This window comes from Sprattus sprattus (assembly GCF_963457725.1).
Source record: "Sprattus sprattus genome assembly, chromosome: 1".
Lineage (NCBI taxonomy): Eukaryota > Metazoa > Chordata > Actinopteri > Clupeiformes > Clupeidae > Sprattus > Sprattus sprattus.
Window position 1 is genome coordinate 47,110,033 of NC_137920.1, and position 26,585 is coordinate 47,136,617.

Below are 26,585 nucleotides of genomic sequence, written 5' to 3' on the forward strand. Positions count from 1 at the left end.
TAGAGTTCTCCTGGCATCCACCGAACCCAGATATGTCCATCGTTCATCACTCGAGAGAAAGCGTTTCCACTGCTCGACAGTCCAGCAGCGGTGGGCTTTACAGCACTCCATCTGATCCCTGGCACTGCCCATAGTGATCTTAGGCTTGTGTGGCACTGCCAATAGTGATCATAGACTTGTGTGGCACTGCCCATAGTGATCTTAGGCTTGTGTGGCACTGCCCATAGTGATCTTAGGCTTGTGTGGCACTGCCCATAGTGATCTTAGGCTTGTGTGGCATTACCCATAGTGATCTAGGCTTGTGTGGCACTGCCCATAATGATCTCAGGCTTGTGTGGCACTGCCAATAGTGATCTTAGGATTGTGTGGCACTGCCAATAGTGATTTAAGGATTGTGTTGCACTGCCAATAGTGATCTTAGGCTTGTGTGGCACTGCCCACAGTGATCTTAGGCTTGTGTACAGCTGCTTGGCCATGGAAACCTATTCCTCCCGATACACAGTTCGTCTGCTGATGTTGGTTCCAGAGGTAGTTTGGAATTAGTGAGTGATGCAATAGTCGTTTTTGACACCTTCAGCACACGGAAGCCCTGCTCTGAGTGTGGGTGGTTGACCGCTTCCTGGCTGATCTGTGGTTGCACCTAGCTGCTTCCACTTCACAACAGCAGTACTAACAGTTTACTGGGGCAGATCTAGCATTACAGACATTTCACAAACTGACTTGTGGCACCAACTGACAGTGCCACGTCACCATGCTCTTCAGCATGACCCATTCTATTGCCAGTGTTTGGTTTTGGAGACTGCATGGCTGTGTTCTTGGTTTGATGCGCCTGTTAGTACTGGGTGAGCCTGAAACACCTGAACACAATAATTAGTAGGGGTGTCCAAATACCTTTGGCCAAATGGTATATTTGTAATGTGTTTGTGTCAGGTCAATTAACAGAACCTAAAGGAGATATACAAAGCTCAAACGTATTTACAAGACAGGTGGAATTGAGCTTTAAAGGGGACTTGAGCATTCAGTACAAACCGATCAGAGAAGCCTCTAATGGCAGGTTACAGAGCATTTCATCAGTAAAGAGTAGAAACAAGGGAGGGGTGGGGGGTGTGGGGGGGGGAGAATAGCCTTGAGCTGGGCCACTGAGGTCCGTAGAGGAGCAGGGGAAAGGAAAGTTAGTTTGCAGCCGTCACCACAATAAAGGGCAATTTATACTATAAACAGATATAAACTGCTTAGCCATTCTACTGTTCAAGCTGCAGACAGAATATTAGTATTCACAGAAATAAAGGCAATTCAAAAGATTTCAGACAACATATACATATCAACAAACATAATTACATGTAATTTATATATGTATACATATATATAAATTACAAACCAAGAATATAAGTCTCAAGTATGGAAATATTTACACTCAATGATTTCCTGGGGTTGTCTTTTAAAAAAAGAAACATCTGTCAGATCTATTAGATTTCTTTAAAAAATAAAAGGACAGGGGGCAGTTCTCACAAGCCCCCTGTAGGCTTGTGTTGGACTGAAGAGGTGGTCTAGTTGGTGGGAGAGGAGTTTGTTGTCAGACCACCCCTCTCTACCCTCCTTTTTCCCATCAGGCATGCGTTCAGGCGGGCTGAGATAGGCCTCCGTTCAGTCCTGTCTCTGGGGTGGGGAGGGGTGGTGTGGTGGGATGAGATAGGCCTCCGTTCAGTCCTGTCTCGGGGGTGGGGATGGGTGGTGGGGTGGGATGAGATAGGCCTCCGTTCAGTGTCTGTATGTGTCTTTTCCTTATTATGGAGAGAGAGTGCATGGGATAAATAAGAGAGCAGGTGGAGTGGTAGAAAGAAAGGAAGAGAGCAAGGAAGAAAGGAAGGAACAGGGGGAGAGAAAAAGAAAGAAAGAGAGAGAGAAGATCCACTGTATTGTTCTGGTATTGTGTAGCCTACATCCTCTTCTCAATCCTCGGTTGGAAAGGTGGAAATGTGGTTCCCCTGCATGGCAGGGACTTTGGCTTTTGACTGTGAGTGTGTGTTTGTGTGGTTGTGTGTGGTGGTGTATGTGTAAAACAGAAAGAGAGATTGAGATGGCTTCAGGCTGAAAGTCTGTTCCCAGTAATCCCACATTGGTGAGTAGTTCCAGAAAGCTCCCGAGAAGAAGGAAGTCCAGCACAGTCACACGGTGGAGTCTCATAGAAGGGTCCCAAATAAAAAGTCTCTCAGAGGATCTAGACTGAGTCCATCTGAAAATAGACCACCTCCATCCACATACAATATTAAGAGACACGAGTAAGGCCTTGGTCTTCACAGGGGGAACACTGCTGCTGCTGCCAACACGATCTTCAGGTTGCCTGTTTGACTGAGAGAAGAAAAGACCCAATGTAAGCTCTACCACAGAAGAACACAAGAGCACTATACAGCAAAGCAAAAGACAAGACATCCAGTCATGTCAAACTGTGTCTACGTGCCAATGGCAGCAATGAGCAGAGCTGAATGCACCAAGCGATGGAGTGTTCATCCACTGGAACGGGAGCAGAGCTTAGACTGTGGTGAGACAGGTTGGCATTGCCCTACCGATGGTGTGTTTGGGATGTGATGATGTCTAGCAAGCACTGACCCATCTCCTTAGTAATTAGGATGAATGTTCAAAGCATATAGAGGCATATTACAATTTGGCTAACAGTGGATCCACAGCAACATCAAATTCTCTAAACCCTTCTTGAAAGAATGTAAGAGCAGTGACACAGAGGAACAGATACGGTGGGGACACAGATGAGATGTTCTGGCCTCGGGATCACACCTCCCACAACTCACCTGAGCGGCAGATGATGTCACAGACATCAAGGCCAAAGGATAAAGGCAAGAGAAAAGAATAAAAACAAAAATAAAAACTGTGAGGAGAAAGAGAAGAGGAAGGGAAATAAATGGAAAGAGGAAGAAAGAAGAGAAGAAATAAGGAAGGGGAAAAAACACAGGTGTTAGTCAGAAAAACACATTTGAAAGGGATAAAGATATTACAAATACGTAGGGAAGTATAGCTGGATGATCACTAGCGATACATTATTATTCACTAAGAAATCACTATAAATACATTATTATTCTAGAGTAATAATGTCAATAATGAAATGTTCTAACACAGGAATTCGACCCATGTATTCTCTTAGCTAGGAGGTACGGTTGAATGAGATCATTTCTAGAGCTCTATTATATTCTAGAATTCTATTGCAGAAAGATACATAGAATTCAGGTGGTTATTTACTTCACTACGTCCACTTTATATTATGGGATCAAATAAACTCTTTTTATGGTTTTAAAGCAATATGCCGAAGTCTTCAAATTGCAAAACTATACAAAATCCTAGTGATCTTAAATCTTCTTTGAGAGTACCCCTATAGCACTACTATAAGTCCCCATAAGATGCTGAAGAAAGAGAGAGAGTGAGCCGATGCCGAGACCATTGTCGCTACTCCAGGGTCTTACCTTTTCCTCAAGGTCCTTAATCTGTCTCCTCTGGATGTCTGTTTTATCCTCCAGGTCACGTATCCTCTGTGGGAATGAGAGAGATGGTACGTGTCTTCTATTTGTTCAAAGATTTACAGTATTGACATTTAAGTCCTCTTTACAGATGTTGTGGGAGCTGGCTAAATATTAACAGGAACACTTACACACAAGTTTTTTGTCTGTTCTGTAAGGACACTGAGTCAAATATACAACCTTTTTTCGAGTATGTAGAGGCACACAATACAATTATTTCATCAGAAACTTATTTTTTCATTTCATTTTTCTCCCTACCATAGAAGTGCTTGGTACTAGGACAAAATGTTCAGCAGTTTCCTTATTCATAGATCCATTCAAAAAATTCAAGGATAGGGGGAACTGTGGCGCTAGCAGTAGCCCCGACCATATACAGGCTTGAACGCCCACGGGGACACGGGTTCCAATCTGTCATTTCCCGATCCCACTCCCCACCTCTTCTCTCCATCTTACTTCCTGTCCAAACCTTCACTGTCCTATTAAAGCCAAAAACCAATCTTTGGACAAATTATAATAGTAATTCAAGGATGAAAAGAACATCTCTGGCAATGATGGGGTAGCGCACTTCTTAAAATCACACCAGATCATAAAGTAAAAATGTAAACTGTCATACTGCTGACATTCAGGTAATCAAGATCGCCACTCCCATGCCAGTGGCCATTATAACCTACTCTCTCACTCTCTCTCTCACTCTTTCTCTTTCGCTATCTCTCTTTCTCTGTCCCAGAATCAAGCTGAAGCACCCATGGCTCAGTCATAATGTCTAGGGTGCCCTCTGTTGAAGAACTGCAGTATAATCCCGAATGGGCACCATAAAAGTATTTTTTTTTTTACATCAGTATGTCTGCTTACTGTAGGGCTGCCACACACACACACACACCTCACACACACCTCACAAACACACCTCACACACACCTCACACACACCTCACACACACACCTCACACATAACACACACACCTTACACACACCTCTCATACACCTCACACACCTTACACACCTCACATACCACACACACACCTCACATACAGTACCTATGTGTGTGTGTGTGTGTGTGTGTGTGTACGTGTGTACCTGGTGGGCCTGATGCAGCAGCTCCATGCGCTCCTGCAGCACCTGGCAGTCAAACTCTCGGCTCTTGCGGAGCATCTGTCTGCGTAGCTTCTCCACAGCCGTGCGCAGCTCGTCCTTCTGAGTGTCCGTCAGAGGCTCCCCATACTTGATCACCTTGTCCTGCTGCAGGGCGTTATACAGGGTGGCCTCCAGCTCCTGAATTTGCTGTGGGAGAGAGGAACACACAGACAAACCTGTACAAACACACCACACACAGCGCATGCACACACACGCCCAAACCTGTACACACACCGCACACAGCACATACACACACACTAGCACACCTGTACACATACACATACACATACACACACCCATCTGCATTTACTCTGCACATACAAATGCACACACACACACAAACCCTGACACACACACAGAAACATCAAGAAAAAAGAAAGACAAAGACTCCATGGGGAAACGCAGTGGTTAGGGTTACCATGTACGCTTGGTCCAGAGCCTGCTTTCTGTAGTCCAGTTCCTCCTCCAAATAACCTTTCTGCTTGCAGAACATCTCCTGAGAATGAACATCATTGTCAGTAACAGCCCAACTACCATCCTTTCCACAGTTATATTCAAAACACTCTGTGGCATGCCTCAAGCATCAGATGTGGCCAGCAGAACTCCATGACCTCTGCACACTGTTATATGCTATAGCAGGGGTCTTCAACGTTTTTCAGGCCAGGGACCCCCAAACTGATGGCGAGATGAGCAGGGACCCCCTACTATATAAATTGCCTAAAATTTTGTTTATAATATACTGGGCCTAGTGCCAAATAAACATAACTACCCTGTTATTGTGTATTCAATACTAAGCTATTCAAATAATACAAAGGTTAATATATTAATTAACATTTTAATTTTTTAACATTGAATTTAACCTAGCATTTTTGAACAACGAATTTAACTTAACATTTTTTAACATTGAATTTAATTTAACATTTAACAACATGAAAGGTACAGGGTGGCCGTGCCACTGCCATTTATAAACATACATCTTGCAAACAACTCTGAGCTAACAACTTATTAAAATAATTCACAGATATATGTTTTTATTTCATCATACATAAAAAAGGGACAGTGAATCCTCAAGCATCTGTCGATGGCACACATCCTCCCACATTAGTAAGATGTATCTTCTTTTCAATAACTCCTGACTGACACGATCCAACGGATGACGGAGGAGGAGTCTGGCGCATGGAGTTGTGTTGACAACATAGATGTTATAGTGAGATTGACAGGTCAACAAACCAATCACACCGCTAGCAAGTTGTTAAGATTGTAGGTAGTAGCATGCTAACATTAGCTAGGGGGCTCATACACCTCGCAAATCCTCTCAGACTTATTTTTCAGTTACAATTAACGTTTTTTGACCTTGTACAGTGTCTATTTCTCTTTATTTATTTTTTTAAATCTAAGCAAAAAAATGTCAAACTAACAATTTATAGGTACAAACAAGACCAGCTATGGAGTTTGGTCCGCCATCTTTTATTTTTGATCTTCGCGCTCTTTAGACTTGAGCAGAAACGCGATCTGATTGGCTAGTGCCTGTGCTGTCGTATTTGCGTATTCGCTCCATATGTCCTCTGCAGAACATGTCAGCCATTAACAGGGTTATGTCTGGGCATTAGTGACCAAACAGTAGCCTTTTACAAGCACAGACGCCAGTGTTTCACTGAGCTACTGTCTAAGCCTTGGGGTCAACAATATGAACCTGGAAGCCTTTTCATTCCCATCCACTAACAAATAAGACTATAGTTTAAGAAGTACTTCAAATAAGAGTATAGTTTAAGAAGTACTTCAAATAACTGATGACAAGTGAGAAGTAGAGGTATGTAGTATATTCTCAGTCACAGTATCAGTAGGACAGCAAAAACACTCTATTCACATAGTACTGTATCTAGTCTGCAAACACACTCTGTTAAAATAGTATCTAGTCTGCAAACACACTCTGTTAAAATAGTATCTAGTCTGCAAACACACTAAATTCCAATTGTATCTAGTCTTCAAACAAACTCTATTCACATAGCACCTAGTCTGCAAACACACTCTGTTCACATAGAACCTAGTCTGCAAACACACTCTGTTCACATAGCACCTAGTCTGCAAACACACTCTGTTCACATAGCACCTAGTCTGCAAACACACTCTATTTATATATTACCTAGTCTTCAAACACACTTTATTCACATAGTACCTAGTCTGCAAACACACTCTATTCACATAGCACCTAGTCTGCAAACACACTCTATTCACATAGCACCTAGTCTGCAAACACACTCTGTTCACATAGAACCTAGTCTGCAAACACACTCTGTTCACATAGCACCTAGTCTGCAAACACACTCTGTTCACATAGCACCTAGTCTGCAAACACACTCTATTTATATATTACCTAGTCTTCAAACACACTTTATTCACATAGTATCTAGTCTGCAAACGCACTCTTTTCACATAGAACCTAGTCTGCAAACACACTCTGTTCATATAGTACCTTTTCTGCAAACACACTCTATTTATATAGTACCTAGTCTGCAAACACACTTTATTCACATAGTATCTAGTCTGCAAACACACTCTTTTCACATAGAACCTAGTCTGCAAACACACTCTGTTCATATAGTACCTTTTCTGCAAACACACTCTATTTATATAGCACCTAGTCTGCAAACACACTCTATTTATATATTACCTAGTCTTCAAACACACTTTATTCACATAGTATCTAGTCTGCAAACACACTCTTTTCACATAGAACCTAGTCTGCAAACACACTCTGTTCATATAGTACCTTTTCTGCAAACACACTCTATTTATATAGTACCTAGTCTGCAAACACACTTTATTCACATAGTATCTAGTCTGCAAACACACTCTGTTCACATAGCACCTAGTCTGCAAACACACTCTATTTATATATTACCTAGTCTTCAAACACACTTTATTCACATAGTATCTAGTCTGCAAACACACTCTTTTCACATAGAACCTAGTCTGCAAACACACTCTGTTCATATAGTACCTTTTCTGCAAACACACTCTATTTATATAGTACCTAGTCTGCAAACACACTTTATTCACATAGTATCTAGTCTGCAAACACACTCTTTTCACATAGAACCTAGTCTGCAAACACACTCTGTTCATATAGTACCTTTTCTGCAAACACACTCTATTTATAAAGTACCTAGTCTGCAAACACACTTTATTCACATAGTATCTAGTCTGCAAACACACTCTTTTCACATAGAACCTAGTCTGCAAACACACTCTGTTCATATAGTACCTAGTCTGCAAACACACTTTATTCACATAGTATCTAGTCTGCAAACACACTCTTTTCACATAGAACCTAGTCTGCAAACACACTCTGTTCATATAGTACCTTTTCTGCAAACACACTCTGTTCACATAGCACCTAGTCTGCAAACTCACTCTGTTCACATAGCACCTAGTCTGCAAACACACTCTATTTATATATTACCTAGTCTTCAAACACACTTTATTCACATAGTATCTAGTCTGCAAACACACTCTATTCACATAGAACCTAGTCTGCAAACACACTCTATTCACATAGCACCTAGTCTGCAAACACACTCTGTTCACATATAACCTAGTCTGCAAACACACTCTGTTCATATAGCACCTAGTCTGCAAACACACTCTGTTCACATAGCACCTAGTCTGCAAACACACTCTATTTATATATTTCCTAGTCTTCAAACACACTTTATTCACATAGTATCTAGTCTGCAAACACACTCTTTTCACATAGAACCTAGTCTGCAAACACACTCTGTTTATATAGTACCTAGTCTGCAAACACACTTTATTCACATAGTATCTAGTCTGCAAACACACTCTTTTCACATAGAACCTAGTCTGCAAACACACTCTGTTCATATAGTACCTTTTCTGCAAACACACTCTATTTATATAGTACCTAGTCTGCAAACACACTTTATTCACATAGTATCTAGTCTGCAAACACACTCTTTTCACATAGAACCTAGTCTGCAAACACACTCTGTTCACATAGCACCTAGTCTGCAAACACACTCTGTTAACATAGCACCTAGTCTGCAAACACACTCTATTTATATATTACCTAGTCTTCAAACACACTTTATTCACATAGTATCTAGTCTGCAAACACACTCTTTTCACATAGAACCTAGTCTGCAAACACACTCTGTTCATATAGTACCTTTTCTGCAAACACACTCTATTTATATAGTACCTAGTCTGCAAACACACTTTATTCACATAGTATCTAGTCTGCAAACACACTCTGTTCACATAGCACCTAGTCTGCAAACACACTCTATTTATATATTACCTAGTCTTCAAACACACTTTATTCACATAGTATCTAGTCTGCAAACACACTCTTTTCACATAGAACCTAGTCTGCAAACACACTCTGTTCATATAGTACCTTTTCTGCAAACACACTCTATTTATATAGTACCTAGTCTGCAAACACACTTTATTCACATAGTATCTAGTCTGCAAACACACTCTTTTCACATAGAACCTAGTCTGCAAACACACTCTGTTCATATAGTACCTTTTCTGCAAACACACTCTATTTATAAAGTACCTAGTCTGCAAACACACTTTATTCACATAGTATCTAGTCTGCAAACACACTCTTTTCACATAGAACCTAGTCTGCAAACACACTCTGTTCATATAGTACCTAGTCTGCAAACACACTTTATTCACATAGTATCTAGTCTGCAAACACACTCTTTTCACATAGAACCTAGTCTGCAAACACACTCTGTTCATATAGTACCTTTTCTGCAAACACACTCTGTTCACATAGCACCTAGTCTGCAAACTCACTCTGTTCACATAGCACCTAGTCTGCAAACACACTCTATTTATATATTACCTAGTCTTCAAACACACTTTATTCACATAGTATCTAGTCTGCAAACACACTCTATTCACATAGAACCTAGTCTGCAAACACACTCTATTCACATAGCACCTAGTCTGCAAACACACTCTGTTCACATATAACCTAGTCTGCAAACACACTCTGTTCACATAGCACCTAGTCTGCAAACACACTCTATTTATATATTACCTAGTCTTCAAACACACTTTATTCACATAGTATCTAGTCTGCAAACACACTCTTTTCACATAGAACCTAGTCTGCAAACACACTCTGTTCATATAGTACCTTTTTTGCAAACACACTCTATTTATATAGTACCTAGTCTGCAAACACACTTTATTCACATAGTATCTAGTCTGCAAACACACTCTATTTATATATTACCTAGTCTGCAAACACACTCTATTTATATATTACCTAGTCTGCAAACACACTCTATTCACATAGTATCTAGTCTGGAAACACACTCTTTTCACATAGAACCTAGTCTGCAAACACACTCTATTTATATATTACCTAGTCTTCAAACACACTTTATTCACATAGTATCTAGTCTGCAAACACACTCTTTTCACATAGAACCTAGTCTGCAAACACACTCTGTTCATATAGTACCTTTTCTGCAAACACACTCTATTTATATAGTACCTAGTCTGCAAACACACTTTATTCACATAGTATCTAGTCTGCAAACACACTCTGTTCACATAGCACCTAGTCTGCAAACACACTCTATTTATATATTACCTAGTCTTCAAACACACTTTATTCACATAGTATCTAGTCTGCAAACACACTCTTTTCACATAGAACCAAGTCTGCAAACACACTCTGTTCATATAGTACCTTTTCTGCAAACACACTCTATTTATATAGTACCTAGTCTGCAAACACACTTTATTCACATAGTATCTAGTCTGCAAACACACTCTTTTCACATAGAACCTAGTCTGCAAACACACTCTGTTCATATAGTACCTTTTCTGCAAACACACTCTATTTATAAAGTACCTAGTCTGCAAACACACTTTATTCACATAGTATCTAGTCTGCAAACACACTCTTTTCACATAGAACCTAGTCTGCAAACACACTCTGTTCATATAGTACCTAGTCTGCAAACACACTTTATTCACATAGTATCTAGTCTGCAAACACACTCTTTTCACATAGAACCTAGTCTGCAAACACACTCTGTTCATATAGCACCTTTTCTGCAAACACACTCTGTTCACATAGCACCTAGTCTGCAAACTCACTCTGTTCACATAGCACCTAGTCTGCAAACACACTCTATTTATATATTACCTAGTCTTCAAACACACTTTATTCACATAGTATCTAGTCTGCAAACACACTCTGTTCATATAGCACCTAGTCTGCAAACACACTCTGTTCACATAGCACCTAGTCTGCAAACACACTCTGTTCACATATAACCTAGTCTGCAAACACACTCTGTTCATATAGCACCTAGTCTGCAAACACACTCTGTTCACATAGCACCTAGTCTGCAAACACACTCTATTTATATATTACCTAGTCTTCAAACACACTTTATTCACATAGTATCTAGTCTGCAAACACACTCTTTTCACATAGAACCTAGTCTGCAAACACACTCTGTTCATATAGTACCTTTTCTGCAAACACACTCTATTTATATAGTACCTAGTCTGCAAACACACTTTATTCACACAGTATCTAGTCTGCAAACACACTCTATTTATATATTACCTAGTCTGCAAACACACTCTATTTATATATTACCTAGTCTGCAAACACACTCTATTCACATAGTATCTAGTCTGCAAACACACTCTTTTCACATAGAACCTAGTCTGCAAACACACTCTGTTCATATAGTACCTAGTCTGCAAACACACTCTGTTCATATAGTACCTTTTCTGCAAACACACTCTGTTCATATAGTACCTTTTCTGCAAACACATTCTCTAGACATAGTACCTAGTCTGCAAACACACTCTGTTCACATAGTACCTAGTCTTCATTCACATGCTCATAAGTTTCAGCTTTTGGGTAGAGCGAGCCGAGTAGAGGGTGGAAATGCGACGCAGTGTACTATATGTTTACCAATCTGCTTGTTTTTTCTTATGCTGTAGGTGTAACATAGGTCAGTGGGTTAAATTAATTAAATATTAATTAAATATTATTATTATTAAATAACATGACTGATATGCTCAGCTCATCTATAAACACTGTGTACAGTATGTGTATATTCCACACTGGCTGAATCAATCTTTCTCTCATTAAGTCTGCTATTCTGGGCAGTCAGGGAGGCTGTGATGACTCACCATCTCCAGCTCCAGGTCCATCATTTTCTGATGTAGAGCCGCCTCCGTTCCTTCGATCTGCTGTATCCACTAGAGGACGACAGAGAGTTAGAGTGAAACAGAGTCTATCTGCTGATTGTCAAGAGTCAGTCTCAAACCATGTTACATGTGGTGCATGTCTGTGTGATTCACGTGAAGCGCCTTTGGACATACACTCAGACACACACCTTTTCCGCGAGAGAGAGCACAGTGCTTGCTTGAATGATGGCTACTTGTTCTTCATTCCGTAAGTTCTGAAAAAAAAGAAAGAAAAATATGAATTAGTTATGGCTGGACAAACACTTATATTTATAAGATATCAAGTGAATCATGTCAAAACGTGCAACAGAGCTTTTGATTTACCCCATTGTCTCCCAGTATGTCGAGGAGTTTAATAAGATCAGGAATACAAACATCCTAAAAAAGAGAGAAAGTGAAGGTCAGGACACGATGACCTGACATGATGACCTGACATGATGACTTGACATGATGACCTGACACAGATGCCACGGATTAACAGCAGTGCTGTAAAGAACAAGTATGACACATCAGGGTTCACCTAAAAGACTGAGACTAGCACATGACTGTTGTTGAATGTTCAGGGAGAACAGTCACATCACTTGACTGGTGAAGTTAGCATGAAAGTAGACATTTGCCTGATATTCACATTTATTAAGTTAAAAGTAACTACTTACACATCATGTTATGCTGCCTTGCATTCAGTTTTGAAATCTTAAATGGTGCTCAATCATGACATTAAATGTGAATTATTTACAATTAAAGCATGTTGTTGCAGCCAAATGTTTATCACAGCAATGGTCTTGCACTGAGAATGTGTTTCAAAGTAAAAGACCCTGAAGGGTCATTTGTGTGCTGCAGGTAGAATATTGGTGAACTGTAAGGGAAGGCATGGTCACGTTTTGTTTTATATTTATATTTTTTTCTGCTCTGTTTTACAGTAAAGGAATACTCATGATTGTTTTTCTGAATAATCTCATGACTTCTTATTTTCATCAGAGAATGTATGGCCATGACAATTTGCCTCAAAGGCATGGGGAAGTCATGGAAATGTATATGAACCCTGATAACTTGTACGAGACTTGTACTGACTTTGGGTGATTCTAGTGCTTCTAGTTAGGGCACCAGTAACAGGGCTGTACTGTCTATGGTATCGAGATTGATTCTAGTGCTTTGAGTTAGGGAACCAGTAACGTCTATGGTACTGAGAGTGATTCTAGTGCTCTGAGGTACCAGTAACAGGGCTATAATGTCTATGGCATAAATAAACAGGCTTGACAGAATGCTCTACCTTCACCCCCTCCTTCATGCAGTAGATTTGGAGAGCACTGACACCTTCAGCGAAGGGATGGATCCGCAGGTTAAACGGAGGAGACCTTCTCTCTCTTTCCTTTAGGAAATAAAGATATACAAATTCCAACACCTTAACATGTTTTATCCACAGGTTAAACAAAGATAACCTCTCTCGTTCCTTAAAAATGTTTTGTGTGCAATGCTGCAGTATGAAGTTGTTGATGGAAAGCATTTTTAAAGATTTTTTAGCAAACATATAGCTCCACAATAGAAGGACTAGGACACACTACATCACTGTAAGGGTCCTTTTTTCCTCACTCGATGGTTCCCCCGTCTAACCCATCACAAGACAAGTACATCACAAGATGCACAGCTTCTGTCAATAGTATCCAAACATATACAACCCCAAGTGCCTAAAGCTTCATTGAAACTGTATTATGGTGTGTGTTTAGCCAAGTGACTAAAGCTTAATTTAAACTGTATGATGGTGTGTGTTTAGCCAAGTGCCTAAAGCTTAATTTAAACTGTATGATGGTGTGTGTTTAGCCAAGTGCCTGAAGCTTCATTTAAACTGTATTATGGTGTGTGTTTAGCCGGCAGAGGAGGTACCTCCAGTTCCAGGTTACGGAATTCCAGGAGCTCATTCTGGTCTTTGGAGTCCTGTAGTTCCTGATGAAGCCTGCCAAGCTCACCATCTTGCTTCTCCGCCTACGGGGAAAACCAGTGTTTTACAAACTGAATGACAAGGTAGGAGTCACCAGTTGACTGACTGAAAGCCAGAAATATAATCAAACGAATCAAACCAATTACAGCGGAGGTTAACAAGACTCATGGGAATCAAACAGACCTTCTCCAGGAGCTCTTGGTTCCGTCGCAGAAACAGCTGTTTCTCTTCCACCCATTTGGAGTCCTGTGAGTGGACGACAGCAGGTCATGGATGCTGGATCAAACATTGCCTAAACTACAGTACTGACTTATGAATCAGATCATGGATGCTGGATCAAACACTGCCTAAACTACAATACTGATGTTTGAATCAGATCATGGATGCTGGATAAAACACTGCCTAAACTACAATACTGACTTATGAATCAGATAATGGATGCTGGATCAAACACTGCCTACACTACAATACTCACTTATGAATCAGATCATGGATGCTGGATAAAACACTGCCTAAACTACAATACTGACTTATGAATCAGATCATGGATGCTGGATCAAACACTGCCTAAACTACAATACTGACTTATGAATCAGATCATGGATGCTGGATCAAACACTGCCTAAACTACAATACTGACTTATGAATCAGATCATGTACGCTGGATCAAACACTGCCTAAACTACAATACTGCAATACTGACTTATGAATCTCATGCAGCCTTTTTTTTAGCTTGAAATGAAAATATGTTATGTTTTGTGAGTGCCTTTGGACATACAGTAAGTGTCTGCTAAATACTGTAACTATAAATATAAATAACTGCTTGTTTACAACATCTTTACACATCAGCTGCCTCTCAGTACAAGCAGCAAAAGGTTAGACTGCAAAGGTTTCTTTGGAGGAGATGCCCTCAGTCTGTAGTTACTTAAGCAGTACCCAGTTGGCAAACATTGTTCCGTCAACAACAAAATTCTAATTATGTTATCCAATTTGACTCAGTATGTTACAATTCCCTTTTGACTTGGTGTGTTACAATGTCCTTATGTCATATCATCTCTCTCTATAGTCAGATATGACAGACGATTACCTTTAATAACTTAACAATATAGACTACTGAGTTCTATGGTCATTCTGTCATATTCTCTAAAAAAGGCATCCTAGACTTATTGTGAGGATTGCTTATGCAGAGTACGGTTTGATGTTGTGACTAGGAAGAACATTTCCTAGAAATTACATTTTTCACGCTTGCCCTTTGAGACTCCCAGAAGAAAGAGAGAACTCAACATAATTCCCCTTTACCACTCAACTGAACATGCCAGGGAGGATACTAAACCCTTTTTTTCAAGGAATGTGCTTGTAAAATCAGTTTGAAGTCAGAACACTGTCGTCTCATACCAGCAGAACAAAGTTTTGCACTGTACAGATTACAGAGAACATTACAGACAGAAGCTTCATTCTCTCCACTAGTATAAGTACTAACACTTCAAAAGCCACCTGAATCAAAAACACATTTCTTAGTATTTCTATTTAGCTGATATTCAGGGGCATTTCTATTTCAAACCTGTGCTAGGGGCCCATGTTCTGTCGTGATGTAGTGTGGTGTCCATGATCCAAAAATCCAACTCAGTTGGTGCAACTGGAATCATTGACACTTGCAGGCTGGTATTCAGATAAAGGCTAAGAATGTCACCTGGCAGCTCCCCCATTTAGGGCCGTGCTTGTCGTAAACAAACTAGCATCTTAAATGGACGCCGTAGAGAGGGCTGTTTGTTTGGGTGGACATGAAAACCAAACGTGAAAACCAACACAGTTCAACACAGAGAGAGTGTAGACTTAAGACTGAATAGTCTATACACAGTTCAACACAGAGGGCCCTATCTTGCACCCAGCGCAATTGACATTGTCACCGACGCATGTATCATTCCTATCTTGCACCCGGCGCACAGCGGGATTTTCCCTCCAGAGGCGCGCGTCGAAATCAACTTGCGCCGACATGGGCGGGGCGGAACAGAGAAGGCGTTTTTCAGGCACAAGTGGTATTTTGCAGTTTCAAAACAACACTGCGCCGTTGACCAGAATAAACCTAGTCTAATGTCAGAGGCGCATTGTGTAGAGTCTGTAGCGCGTTTTCAGACGCTATTTTAAGGACGCGTGCTTGGCTGCACAAGAGATTTACACCAATTTTTTGGCAAGCCATATATAATTACAAGGACAATAAAGTATTTACCACATGAGGGAATCATTGTGATATCCATATCCAAGATAAAAATAGGCATACATCTAGCGTACACATTGACCCAAATGATTCAGGTTAATTGTAATGGCGGTTCTGATGTCTGCCATCTCCTGGCAGATGAGCTGGGGACTGACGCACACTGTCCCTATCACAGTCTGCGGCGAGATAAGGAGAAAAGGGAGGGAGAGGGAGAGATCGGAAGAGAGGAGAGCCTGATCAGTGGCTGGCCGCACGCGCGCGCGCACACACACACACACACACTCACACTCACTCACTCTCTCTCTGGCAGATGAGCTGGGGACAGACGCACACTGTCCCTATCACAGTCTGCAATAAGTTCGGCTATACATGCAGTTACGTCAGGTCTAGTCCGACATGCTGGGGAATTCATAAAATTTCCCGTAACACCCAACAGCCAAGAGAGGGCTAAACAGGCGTTCTGGGAGAAGTATGGGTTCCCTGGCGTCCTTGGCGCTATAGACTGCACCCATATTCACATACATGCCCCCCCAGTGTTTTACACAACATTGCCATGAATCATGGATGTGTCAATGACATAAATGAGGATAGATTAGCGGACTTTAGAAGACGTGAGGTTGAACTGCATGTGCCGATGGGTGCAATATTATTACCATGCATACATAACCTAGTGATTCAGTGAGGGTGAACCCAAATTGGAAAGTATGTTTTTGTGACTTTTATTTCAAATATGTTGCCACCAAAAAACGAATGCTAGTAACTGAAAAAATACAAACGAAGAAATGAAAAGTAGAAACATTTCTCCAAACAAGCATGGGAAAATATTGCCGTGATTGTTAAACACATGTTCTGGTGGCCTCACGGTCTTCCTCCAGGTAATTCCGCCATTATAATAACAAGCCGCTATGGAATATGCGTTCCTCGCGCATAAAGGGAATGTGAGATGACGCTCTGATTGGTTTATTGCATATTACGCCCAAACCACACCTATGGCTGAGTAACCTCCTTTGGACCAACCCATTTGACATTTGCGCCGGGCGCAAGTGTGTTTTTTCCGCCGTTATAATAGCAAATGCGCCATAGAGCCGCCCACACAGCTACTTGCGTTTGGCGCTGTCCTACTTGCGTTTCTGATTGTTAAAATAGGGCCCAGAGAGAGTGTTTAGACTTAAGACTGACTAGTCTAAACACAGTTCAACACAGAGATAGTCTGAAGACTTAAGACTGGCTAGTCTACACAGTTCAACACAGTCAGTGTGTGTAGACTTAAGACTGACCAAGTCTATACACAGTTCAACACAGAGAGAGTGTGTAGACTTAAGACTGACAAGTCTAAACACAGTTCAACACAGAGAGAGTCTGAAACCTTAAGACTGACTAGTCAAAACACAGTTCAACACAGAGAGTCTGTAGGCTTAAGACTGACCTAGTCTAAACACAGTTCAACACAGATAGAGTGTGTAGACTTAAGACTAACTAGTCTAAACACAGTTCAACACAGAGAGAGTCTGAAAACTTAGGACTGACCTAGTCTTAACACAGTTTAACACTAGGAGAGTCACTGATTCATGAGGATGACATAGAAAGGGAGTAGGCCTACTGGGACCAGTGAGAAGAGGGTCAGAGAAGCCATGATTACCTGCACTCCATAGAAAAACTAAAGGCTCTTAAGTGATAGTTAAACCTGTCTGCAGTTTGTTAACCTTTCCTTGTAACCCTTCTTGGTCATGTGTCCCCACCTTAGAGCCGCAGGAAGGTAGCAACAAACCGTCTGTCCCTTACCTGTCCTTTGTTCGTGAGCTCCTTCTGCAGGTCCTCGATCTTGGCCTGGTAGCGTTGCACATCTGCATGGAGCTGAACCTGAGCCTGAGAACCACAGAGAGAGAACCAGAGAGGCCACACGTCATCCAGTGGCTCACAGACACAGAGCTTGGGAGAGACAAGTGTTCAGTGTTCAGTTCCACTACTTGCGCTTAGCAGCCCTAAAGTGCTAGTGGAGGTCTCCATTGTTCTGATTCAGTAGAGGCAAACTGGTGTAAGTATTCAAACTGGTGTTAGCATTCTAACTGGTGTTAGCATTCAAACTGTTGTTAGCATTCTAACTGGTGTTAGCATTCAAACTGGTGTTAGCATTCAAACTGGTGTTAGCATTCAAACGTGACAGGAAGTCCAGTTCTTCAAAACTAACTAAACTAAACTTCCAAGTGCATGTAACAAGACAATTATTGTGTGTACCTTGGCCTCCATCTCTGCATCAAGCACGCCCCCCTTCTGCTCCTGCAGGAGCGCGTAGGCACGCTGAAGAGCCTGGTACTCCCGCGTCAGCTGACGAAAGCGCAGCTCCGCCTCCTCAGCTGCCAGACCCTGCACACTCAGACACACATACACATACAAATACACATACACGCACACACACACATAAACACACACAAAGAGAGATGCTTTGAGATGAGAGAAATACAATCCGAAACAGGTAAAGGAAGACCCAGCTGAAATTAAGCTGAAAAGATAGATGACAGGTGAGGTGTATAATGTGCAATGAGCAATGCAGGATGACTCTACAGAAGCCATCCTACAGGCCTTTAAAATCACCCTAACCTCATCCAAATCCTCGTCTGGTGTAGCAGGAGTCCTATCCATCCTCAAGGAGGCTACTGATGATGTCTCGGAATCCATCGACTCCTCATCGTACCCAAAGAACGTGTCCACAACAATGTGCCTCTGTATTAAAGAAGCCTGCAGTGATTAATGGCCATTCTGACAGCTACAATAACCTTATTTTTTTTTTTAACCTTTTACATTTTAGACATTTGATTTAAAAGTGTAATGCCACCTACCTTGATGGGCCTGGAACTTCGTTTATGTCTCTTTTTCCTCAGCAGTTTCTCTCTGTCCTGAGGGCCAAAGAAATCAGTCAGACAAGGAAAAAGCACTCGCTAAAGTACAACATGATCTGTGATTAGCTAGAAGGTAATGAGTGTAGTTAGTTGCATTGTATGGTATATAACATGGAAAAGATTCAGATAAGACTATGTCATTTGGCATACAACCATAATTGTCTTCGACATAAAGACAACATGTTTTTGTACCAATTTATGTAAACTAACATAAAGACAACATGTTTTTGTACCAATTTATATAAACTAACATAGCAACAACATGTTTTTGTACAAATTTATACATACAAAAACATCACAAAAATCATATGACCTGCAATCACCTCGGGAGTTGAAGTTGTGCAGAAACCACATAAGAAGCTTTCACTTACTCTTGTCAGTTCATCTATCATGGTCTGCTGTTCGACAACCTGGAGTTTGAGGAACTCAATCTCCTGGTCATCGTGGGCCTGGTCAAGGTCGTTCAAGGACTTCAGCTTCTTCAGTGGAGGATGAGAACTGATTTTCTCTTTCTGTGATAGAGGGGACACAATGTCTTGATATTCTCATCAACAGCAAACACAGTCCCACAGATTTGTGCCAAACTTCCATAGCAGCAGTCGTCACTCACCATCTCCAGGTTCTCCTTGACCAGACCCTTCAGTTTCTCCTCCAAGCGCTGTAAGGACTGTGTCAGTTCATCGTTCCTCTTATTCAACAGCTTGTTCTTCTCCAAGAGAGGCTTGCACTGTTTCCCTGACTCCCGCACACGTTTTAACTTAAGGGAAGAGAGAGACACTTTTTATACTAACGACAAAGAGACAGAGATAGACAAGTTTTAACTAACGACAGGAGAGACACGTTTTAACTAACGAGACAGAGAGAGAGGAACACTTAGAGCCCTAAGGCCTTATACTCCTGGAGCAAGCACACTTGCAACAGTGGGAGAAACAGGTATGTTACTTTAAAGCCCAATGTCTCATGTGAAAAATGCTTGTTTCTGGATGCTTTTCTTCTCTCAATACTTACTGTACACCAAGCTCTACATTCTGAGACTCTGTACTTTTTTTTGGTCAATTTGGGAGATCAAAAGTACTGAGACACAACTGAGAATAATGTGCGCATCACAATGGAAGTAACTCCAGCAGCACACAAGGTTATTCAACATCACGTCCATGTTCCTACCAGCTCATTCCTCTCCTCGCCAAGCAGTGTGTTACGATCCTCCAGCTTCCGGATGGTGGAGTTCAGGTCAGCCACACGCCGCTGATTCCTTCGCATGTCCTACACACAAAAACAGACTCATAAGCAAACCCATACACACACACACACACACACACACACGCACACCCACCCATACAGACACACACACAGACACAACCACACACACACACACACACACACACACACACACACACACACACACACACACACACACACACACACACACACACTCACACACACACACACACACACACCCATACAGACAAATACCGTGCATTTAGAAAGTTTTCAGGCTCCTTCACTTTTTTCACATTCTGCTATGTCCCAGCCTTATGCAAAAATCATTTACATTCATCAATCTCTACTCAATACCCCATAATGAGTACAAATATCCAGACCCTTTGCTATGATACTTCAAATTGAGCTCAGGTGCCTCCCATTTCTCTTGATCATCTTTGAGATGTTTCTACACCTTGTTTGGAGTGTACCTGTGGTAAATTAAATAGATTGGACATGATTGGGAAAGGCACACACCCTGTCTATGTATGCTGCTGACAATGCATATCAGAGCAAAACCCAGCCATGAGGTTGAGGGAACAGCCCGCAGAGCGTCGAGGCACAGTTCTGGCAAGGGCTAAAAACTTTTCTAAAGGTTCCCAAGAGCACAGCGGCCACCATAGTTCTTAAATGGAGGAAGTTTGGACCAATAAGGTGTTATAGATTATGTGGTAGTGAATTCTGCACTAACCATACACAATCACTTTTATAGGAAAAGGTCAAAAGGGCTTGAAACTTTCAGCCTGCATGGTCATGGGTTGACCTCTGAAGTCCGACTCTATAAAAAGGGATCTGATTGTGAAAATTCAAGGTTTTAAAACCCTTTTTTTCTGCCAATTGGTAAATAGAAAGCATGTGCAGATAACCATCACAGATGAACTTAACTGAATCGTTTTGGATTATTATCAACGGCAGTAAAAAGACACACCCCACTAGCTGCTGCTGCTACAGTGTTTTAAGCACTTGCCACAAGATCTGAAGCCATTCCCAAGCACATCTACCCCTCTCCCTCTTAAAGGTAAGATTTCCTTTTCTTTATTATATGAGAGCGTTTATAATGGTCTATATTATATATCTCTTAAATGAAAATACGCTATTCTTTCACATAAGATGGAGGCCAGTAATTGAATTTAGTGGTAAAATTAGCTGATTAGACTCAGACTGAAACACTGGACAAAAAACCTGCCTCATGACAGTCATACTTCGGACAGGCTGAAACACTGAATGATCACATTCTTTATAAGTTGGCCTCAATGTATATACACTCAAAACCAACAAGTGTTGGATATATTTATGTCCAAGGCTAGAAAATGTTTAATGGATGTGACTACATGAATGCAGCTTCAAATGTGAGTAGTTTGGCTACAGGAGTTTGGCCAGTGCTGAGATGAATAAGAATAAGATGATGGGCAATGTATAGACCACATGCCCCGTATGCCATCTTACAGCGCTTGGCACTAGTTGGCCAGGTAGTGACTGCAACAACAGATGAGAATACTGCCGGACAGGATGATTAGATCTGATGCAAAGATCATGTTTGTTTCGTATGCAGCATTAAACAGCTTGAAATGGCAACGAACATGTTTGTTTCATATGCAAAATTAAACAGCTTGAAATGGCAACGATCATGTTTGTTTCGTAAGCAGCATTAAACAGCTTGAAATGGCAACGATCATGTTTGTTTCGTAAGCAGCATTAAACAGCTTGAAATGGCAACGAACATGTTTGTTTCATATGCAAAATTAAACAGCTTGAAATGGCAACGATCATGTTTGTTTCGTAAGCAGCATTAAACAGCTTGAAATGGCAACGATCATGTTTGTTTCGTAAGCAGCATTAAACAGCTTGAAATGGCAACGAACATGTTTGTTTCATATGCAAAATTAAACAGCTTGAAATGGCAACGATCATGTTTGTTTCGTAAGCAGCATTAAACAGCTTGAAATGGCAACGATCATGTTTGTTTCGTAAGCAGCATTAAACAGCTCATTTGGGCTGGAGGTGAGGATATAGCCGATCATATCAGATGTATAGGATGAGGGAAGATACACAGACAATGTCCAGTTCATGGTGCCATCATGACTTATAAACAACTGGAAACTCTCAAAGTGTGTAGGTGTGGATCATTCTCCCTGTTTTAGCCTATAACGCCTTCATGGGCATTTCATTGAATGAAACTACACAGAAACGGCTACTTTGGAAGGGCGATTAACAGATGATATCTGGCTGGTATTGGCATGGTGACTCACGGGGCTCCCGCAGTACTCTGCTCCGTCCCCTGCCCGTCCGGGGATCTCTCTCTTGGGGCTGCCCAAGTTACACTCAGCCTCCTTCACCAGGAAGAGCTGCTCGTCCAGGAAGTCCTTCTGCAGCTGCAGCTTGGTCACGAAGCCCGTGGCCGACTCCAGCTCCTTCTCCATGGCGAAGATGGTGCGGTCCTTTGCTTTGATCTCATCCACCTGAATCATGGGAAATGGAGACAGAGCAACGTCCATGTGTGGAGAATCTGATTCAAATCTGTTGGCCGTCAATCCAGTTTACCAAATGGGATAATGCAATGGGGTGGTAGCTTTTTACGGCATAAAAGCAATTTGGTTGATATCCTTTAGTGTTGGATGTTCTGAATGCTTTCAACCTGATCTCTGGTTTCATTGTAAACATATCTTAATAACACAGAGAATTATTCCAAAAATGCCCCTAGACCTCAGGTCTTTTCTTTGAACTGACCTAAAAAGAACTGAGTCTGCAATCTTATTTTGGAGGCTAAACATCAAGTGGCTATGGCTGATATTACATTACAGTAACATCCTACAAAATGATCATGGTCTACACACCTTTTCCCCTTAACATTTTCATTAATTCTTCACAGGAGGACAGAGTTTTAAAATCTTCTAAAGATTAGAAGTTAACATTACCAGATAAATGGCAGGAGTAGGTTCACACCCTCAAAACTCTTGCACTGCTACAATATGAGGTAGTAGGGTTTAAGAGTCTGATATGGCTGCCTATTCCAAATACTTACACAGCACGACAACTTCCTGGTTAGCTGCCAACTCCAGCCAAACCAAACTAATAGACTTCGGTAATAAAGAGTATGCAGTGTGCAGAGTGGCGGATATAGATCAAGCAGAAAAAACTCTACAACATGACTTTAACATACCTAAAAACCCTAACTTCTGGTCTTTATGATGATGTGTTTGTATGAAACCAAGTCTTCTCTTGACACTTAAACGAATGTGCTTGTGATTTTTAATAGTAATTGAGTGCGGTAGCTAACAGTATGCACCTATGTATGGATGTGAGAGTTCCCTCTGTATCTTTGTGAACTCAGACTAACTCTAAGGGAAAAAGTGCTGGTGTACTGGCTGCTTACCCCTCTGTCACAGACTCATGACAGAGGGAGATGGAGATCAATCTAGATCCTCACATGCTTAAGCATCCTGACATCCAATGACTATCACAATACAGTATGTAAGCATGTAGCTGTCATCTCTCTGTAACTATGTACACAACACAGCTGATACCCTTGGGGGTTGAGACACCTAAGGGTCACTGCGGTGGAGGTCGTACCAGCCTGCGTATGTCTTTCTCGCAGTCCCACTTGATCTTGGAGATCTGCTCCTGGTGCATGTGGTGCTCCGTGCGCAGGTCCCCCGCCTTCATCTTGTCCGCCTGGATCATGGTGCTGAGCGCCTCGTCCGTCTGCTTCTTGGTGGACTTGAGCTCGGCGATCTCCTGCAGGAGCTTGACGCGCTCCTGGTCGAAGAAGCGGCGCGCCTCCTCCTTGGCCTCCAGGGTGAGTGCCGTGCGCACCTTCTCGCCACTGCCGTCGCGCATGGCGCTGATGGCCGCCTTGAGCCGCTGGATCTCGCCGTCCTTGATCTTGGCGTGGCGCAGCAGCTCCTGCTCGTGCTGGCGCACCAGGCTCTCCCGCAGCGCCTGCAGCTCCTTCATCTTCTCCTCGTGCCACTTGGCCCGCTGCTCCGTCAGGGCCGCCGTGTGCCGGTGCTGCTCCTGCTCACGGATGCGCTTGGCCTCCTGGACCTTCTCACGCTCCAGCTTAGTCACCTACAGGGGAAGTGAGCCGCACAAGAGTCACAACAGTAACGCAACATTAAAGTTAGATGAGAGATCTATGGTAACACAAGACTAGAGTCTCACTAGGGTTCTCAAAGACTATATTTGGCCCGCGGGCCGTACAATGCCCAGGTCTGCACTAGGGAGTCACCATGGTATTACAGGACTAGACTAGAGTCTCACTAGGGTTCTACAAGACTAGACACTAGGAAGTCACCATGGTATCACAAGACTAGACTAGAGTCTCACTAGGGTTCTACAAGACTAGACACTAGGGAGTCACCATGGTAACGAAAGTCAAGAGAGGAAACAGTCATGAAAACGGACACTGATGACTATGAGAAGTTCATCATTCAGGCCAGTAGTGTGATGTTGAGAGACATCATATGGCACAGAGCTGTACTGATAACAGGCTGGATGAATACCTACAGCACATGACTCCCTCTGGCCTAGATCTGGCCTAAAGCTGGCCTGGATATGGCAAAAACGGAGCAGTTTCCAAGGCCAAAAGCATTTAACTGAGTAGGTGTCTGGGTTATCTGTCTGGGTTAACACTTAGAACATGCTGAAAAAAATGTGATATACGTCCACATTGTATGTGTAATTCAAAGTATGCAACGCCTACCTTGCATTTTTCCTGATGCAGTTCAATTTGAATGTCAGTCAGTTTCGACCTGAGGTCTTCATTGGCTGCCTGAAGGGCAGAGATTAGCGCTTCGGGCTTTTCGCCCTTAGTACGGGCCTTCTTCGCCATGACGATGCGTTGCTACAATTGCTCCTCAGAGACGTTCATTTAATCCATTTCCACTGCTTTAAAGAATTCTGCTGAAGTTTCCAGTTCTTCCTCTTCTTCATATTCCTAGCAGAGAGTAGACCTATGACATGTAAAAAAACAACAGTTTTTAGAACACGTAGAACTTAGATCACATGGAACTTCAAACCACTGACCAGTACACCATAAGCTCCCCATGTGGTTCTGCAGATAGCAGCTCAATAAATGGGGCAGCTGAAATAGGCCCGGCCCAGGTCTGTTGGTTGCCAAGATCCTAGAACCAGCTAGAACCAGCTAGAACCGATACACTTCTACATGGGATTACGGTACAGAGAGAATAGAGATTTCCACCACACTGTCAGTCATGGCGGTGAGTGTCCTCTGTGATTGGCAGTTACGGTGTGTCTATCGACTGGACCATCAGTCTTTCCCGGCTGTGGTCTGCTGTGTCTGACTGTTAATCACACACCTGAAACTCCAAATGGGCTTCCACTGAATCAGAACGAGAAGGGGAGTGCCGATATCATCAATCTTGAGAGAAATGAAAAAAACGAGACCCAAGACCAGGCTTGAGATTCTATTGACTAAGTAGAAGCTGTCTTCAGCTTGATATAAAATCAATGTGGGCTTACTGTGGTGCTTCTCTGAGGATGGCAGTAAACACAAAGATACTCGTTAAAGAGCATTTAGGAAACTTCATCCAATGTCACTTACAAGTTTTGCTTTGACTGTGGTCATTCTTGTGGGAAACCGAGAGGTATTGGGATGGTATTGTAATGTAGGCTGGGATAAGTATTAGTGCCCAGTGTAAGTGATCAGTGGTCTATACTGAGGTGAATAAGAGACGGGCTAACTTTTGTAAGTGTCCTGTGTAACTGATCTGGAATCAGTAACCTTAGGTACACTGAGGTGAGTTGGCATAGGGCTGTGAGAGCGCATGTGTGCTCAGGTTCTCCTCCGGCCTGCAGAGCTGCAGGTGGGATGAGGTCCTGGGGGAGGAACTGCCAACTCGACCAGGCGTCGTTTGTAAGCACCTGCCCTTTTGCCCCCCGACGTTCTGTGTTCACACTAGAAGTGGCGAGAGCATCTAACACCATTCATTTGCTATGTAAGTAAGCGTCTCTCGTCAGTGAGCGGCAGCATGACCATTGATGGTGCGTGTGTGGGGTGGTGTGGGCGTCTTCCCTGTAAGCAAAATGACGTCCCCTAGACGTCCTGTAATGGTCTCTCTGAACGTTCTAAAAACGTAAATGTGTATGGTTCCTGTGACAACTTTAGGACGTTTTGCACGACGTTCCAAGACCGTCCCGAGGACGTTGCGGTGACAACTGGGAAACGTTTTCTATAGGTCCTGGGGACGTTATGCAGGACGTTGCAAGCACCTCCCGAGGGCATTGTGGTTACGTCTGGGGAACGTGTTTCTATAGGTCCTGGGGACGTTCTGCAGGAAGTTGCAAGAACGTCCTGAGGGCATTGTGGTGACATCTGAGAAACGTGTTTTAGACGTC

The 26,585-nt window shown here is 42.2% G+C and overlaps 1 protein-coding gene across 2 annotated transcripts; it reads right to left on the minus strand.

Moving 5' to 3' along the window:
- Positions 1-2,830: 2,830 nt before the first annotated feature.
- On the minus strand, positions 2,831-25,059 carry jakmip2 (janus kinase and microtubule interacting protein 2; the record flags this gene model as incomplete). 2 transcript variants are annotated; one of them, XM_080848538.1, is made up of 20 exons in its annotated part: positions 2,831-2,881; positions 3,471-3,536; positions 4,598-4,801; positions 5,073-5,150; positions 11,864-11,932; positions 12,070-12,135; positions 12,245-12,298; positions 13,191-13,289; positions 13,802-13,900; positions 14,040-14,102; positions 17,854-17,937; positions 18,307-18,435; positions 18,670-18,792; positions 18,909-18,965; positions 19,340-19,480; positions 19,579-19,725; positions 20,133-20,231; positions 22,478-22,687; positions 23,799-24,296; positions 24,931-25,059. In XM_080848538.1, 20 exons carry the CDS (start codon positions 25,057-25,059, stop codon positions 2,831-2,833), a joined length of 2,466 nt encoding a protein of 821 aa, XP_080704664.1. The 2 variants fall into 2 exon arrangements, with proteins under 2 accessions (XP_080704664.1, XP_080704665.1); XM_080848539.1 differs by lacking the exon at positions 14,040-14,102.
- Positions 25,060-26,585: the final 1,526 nt, after the last annotated feature.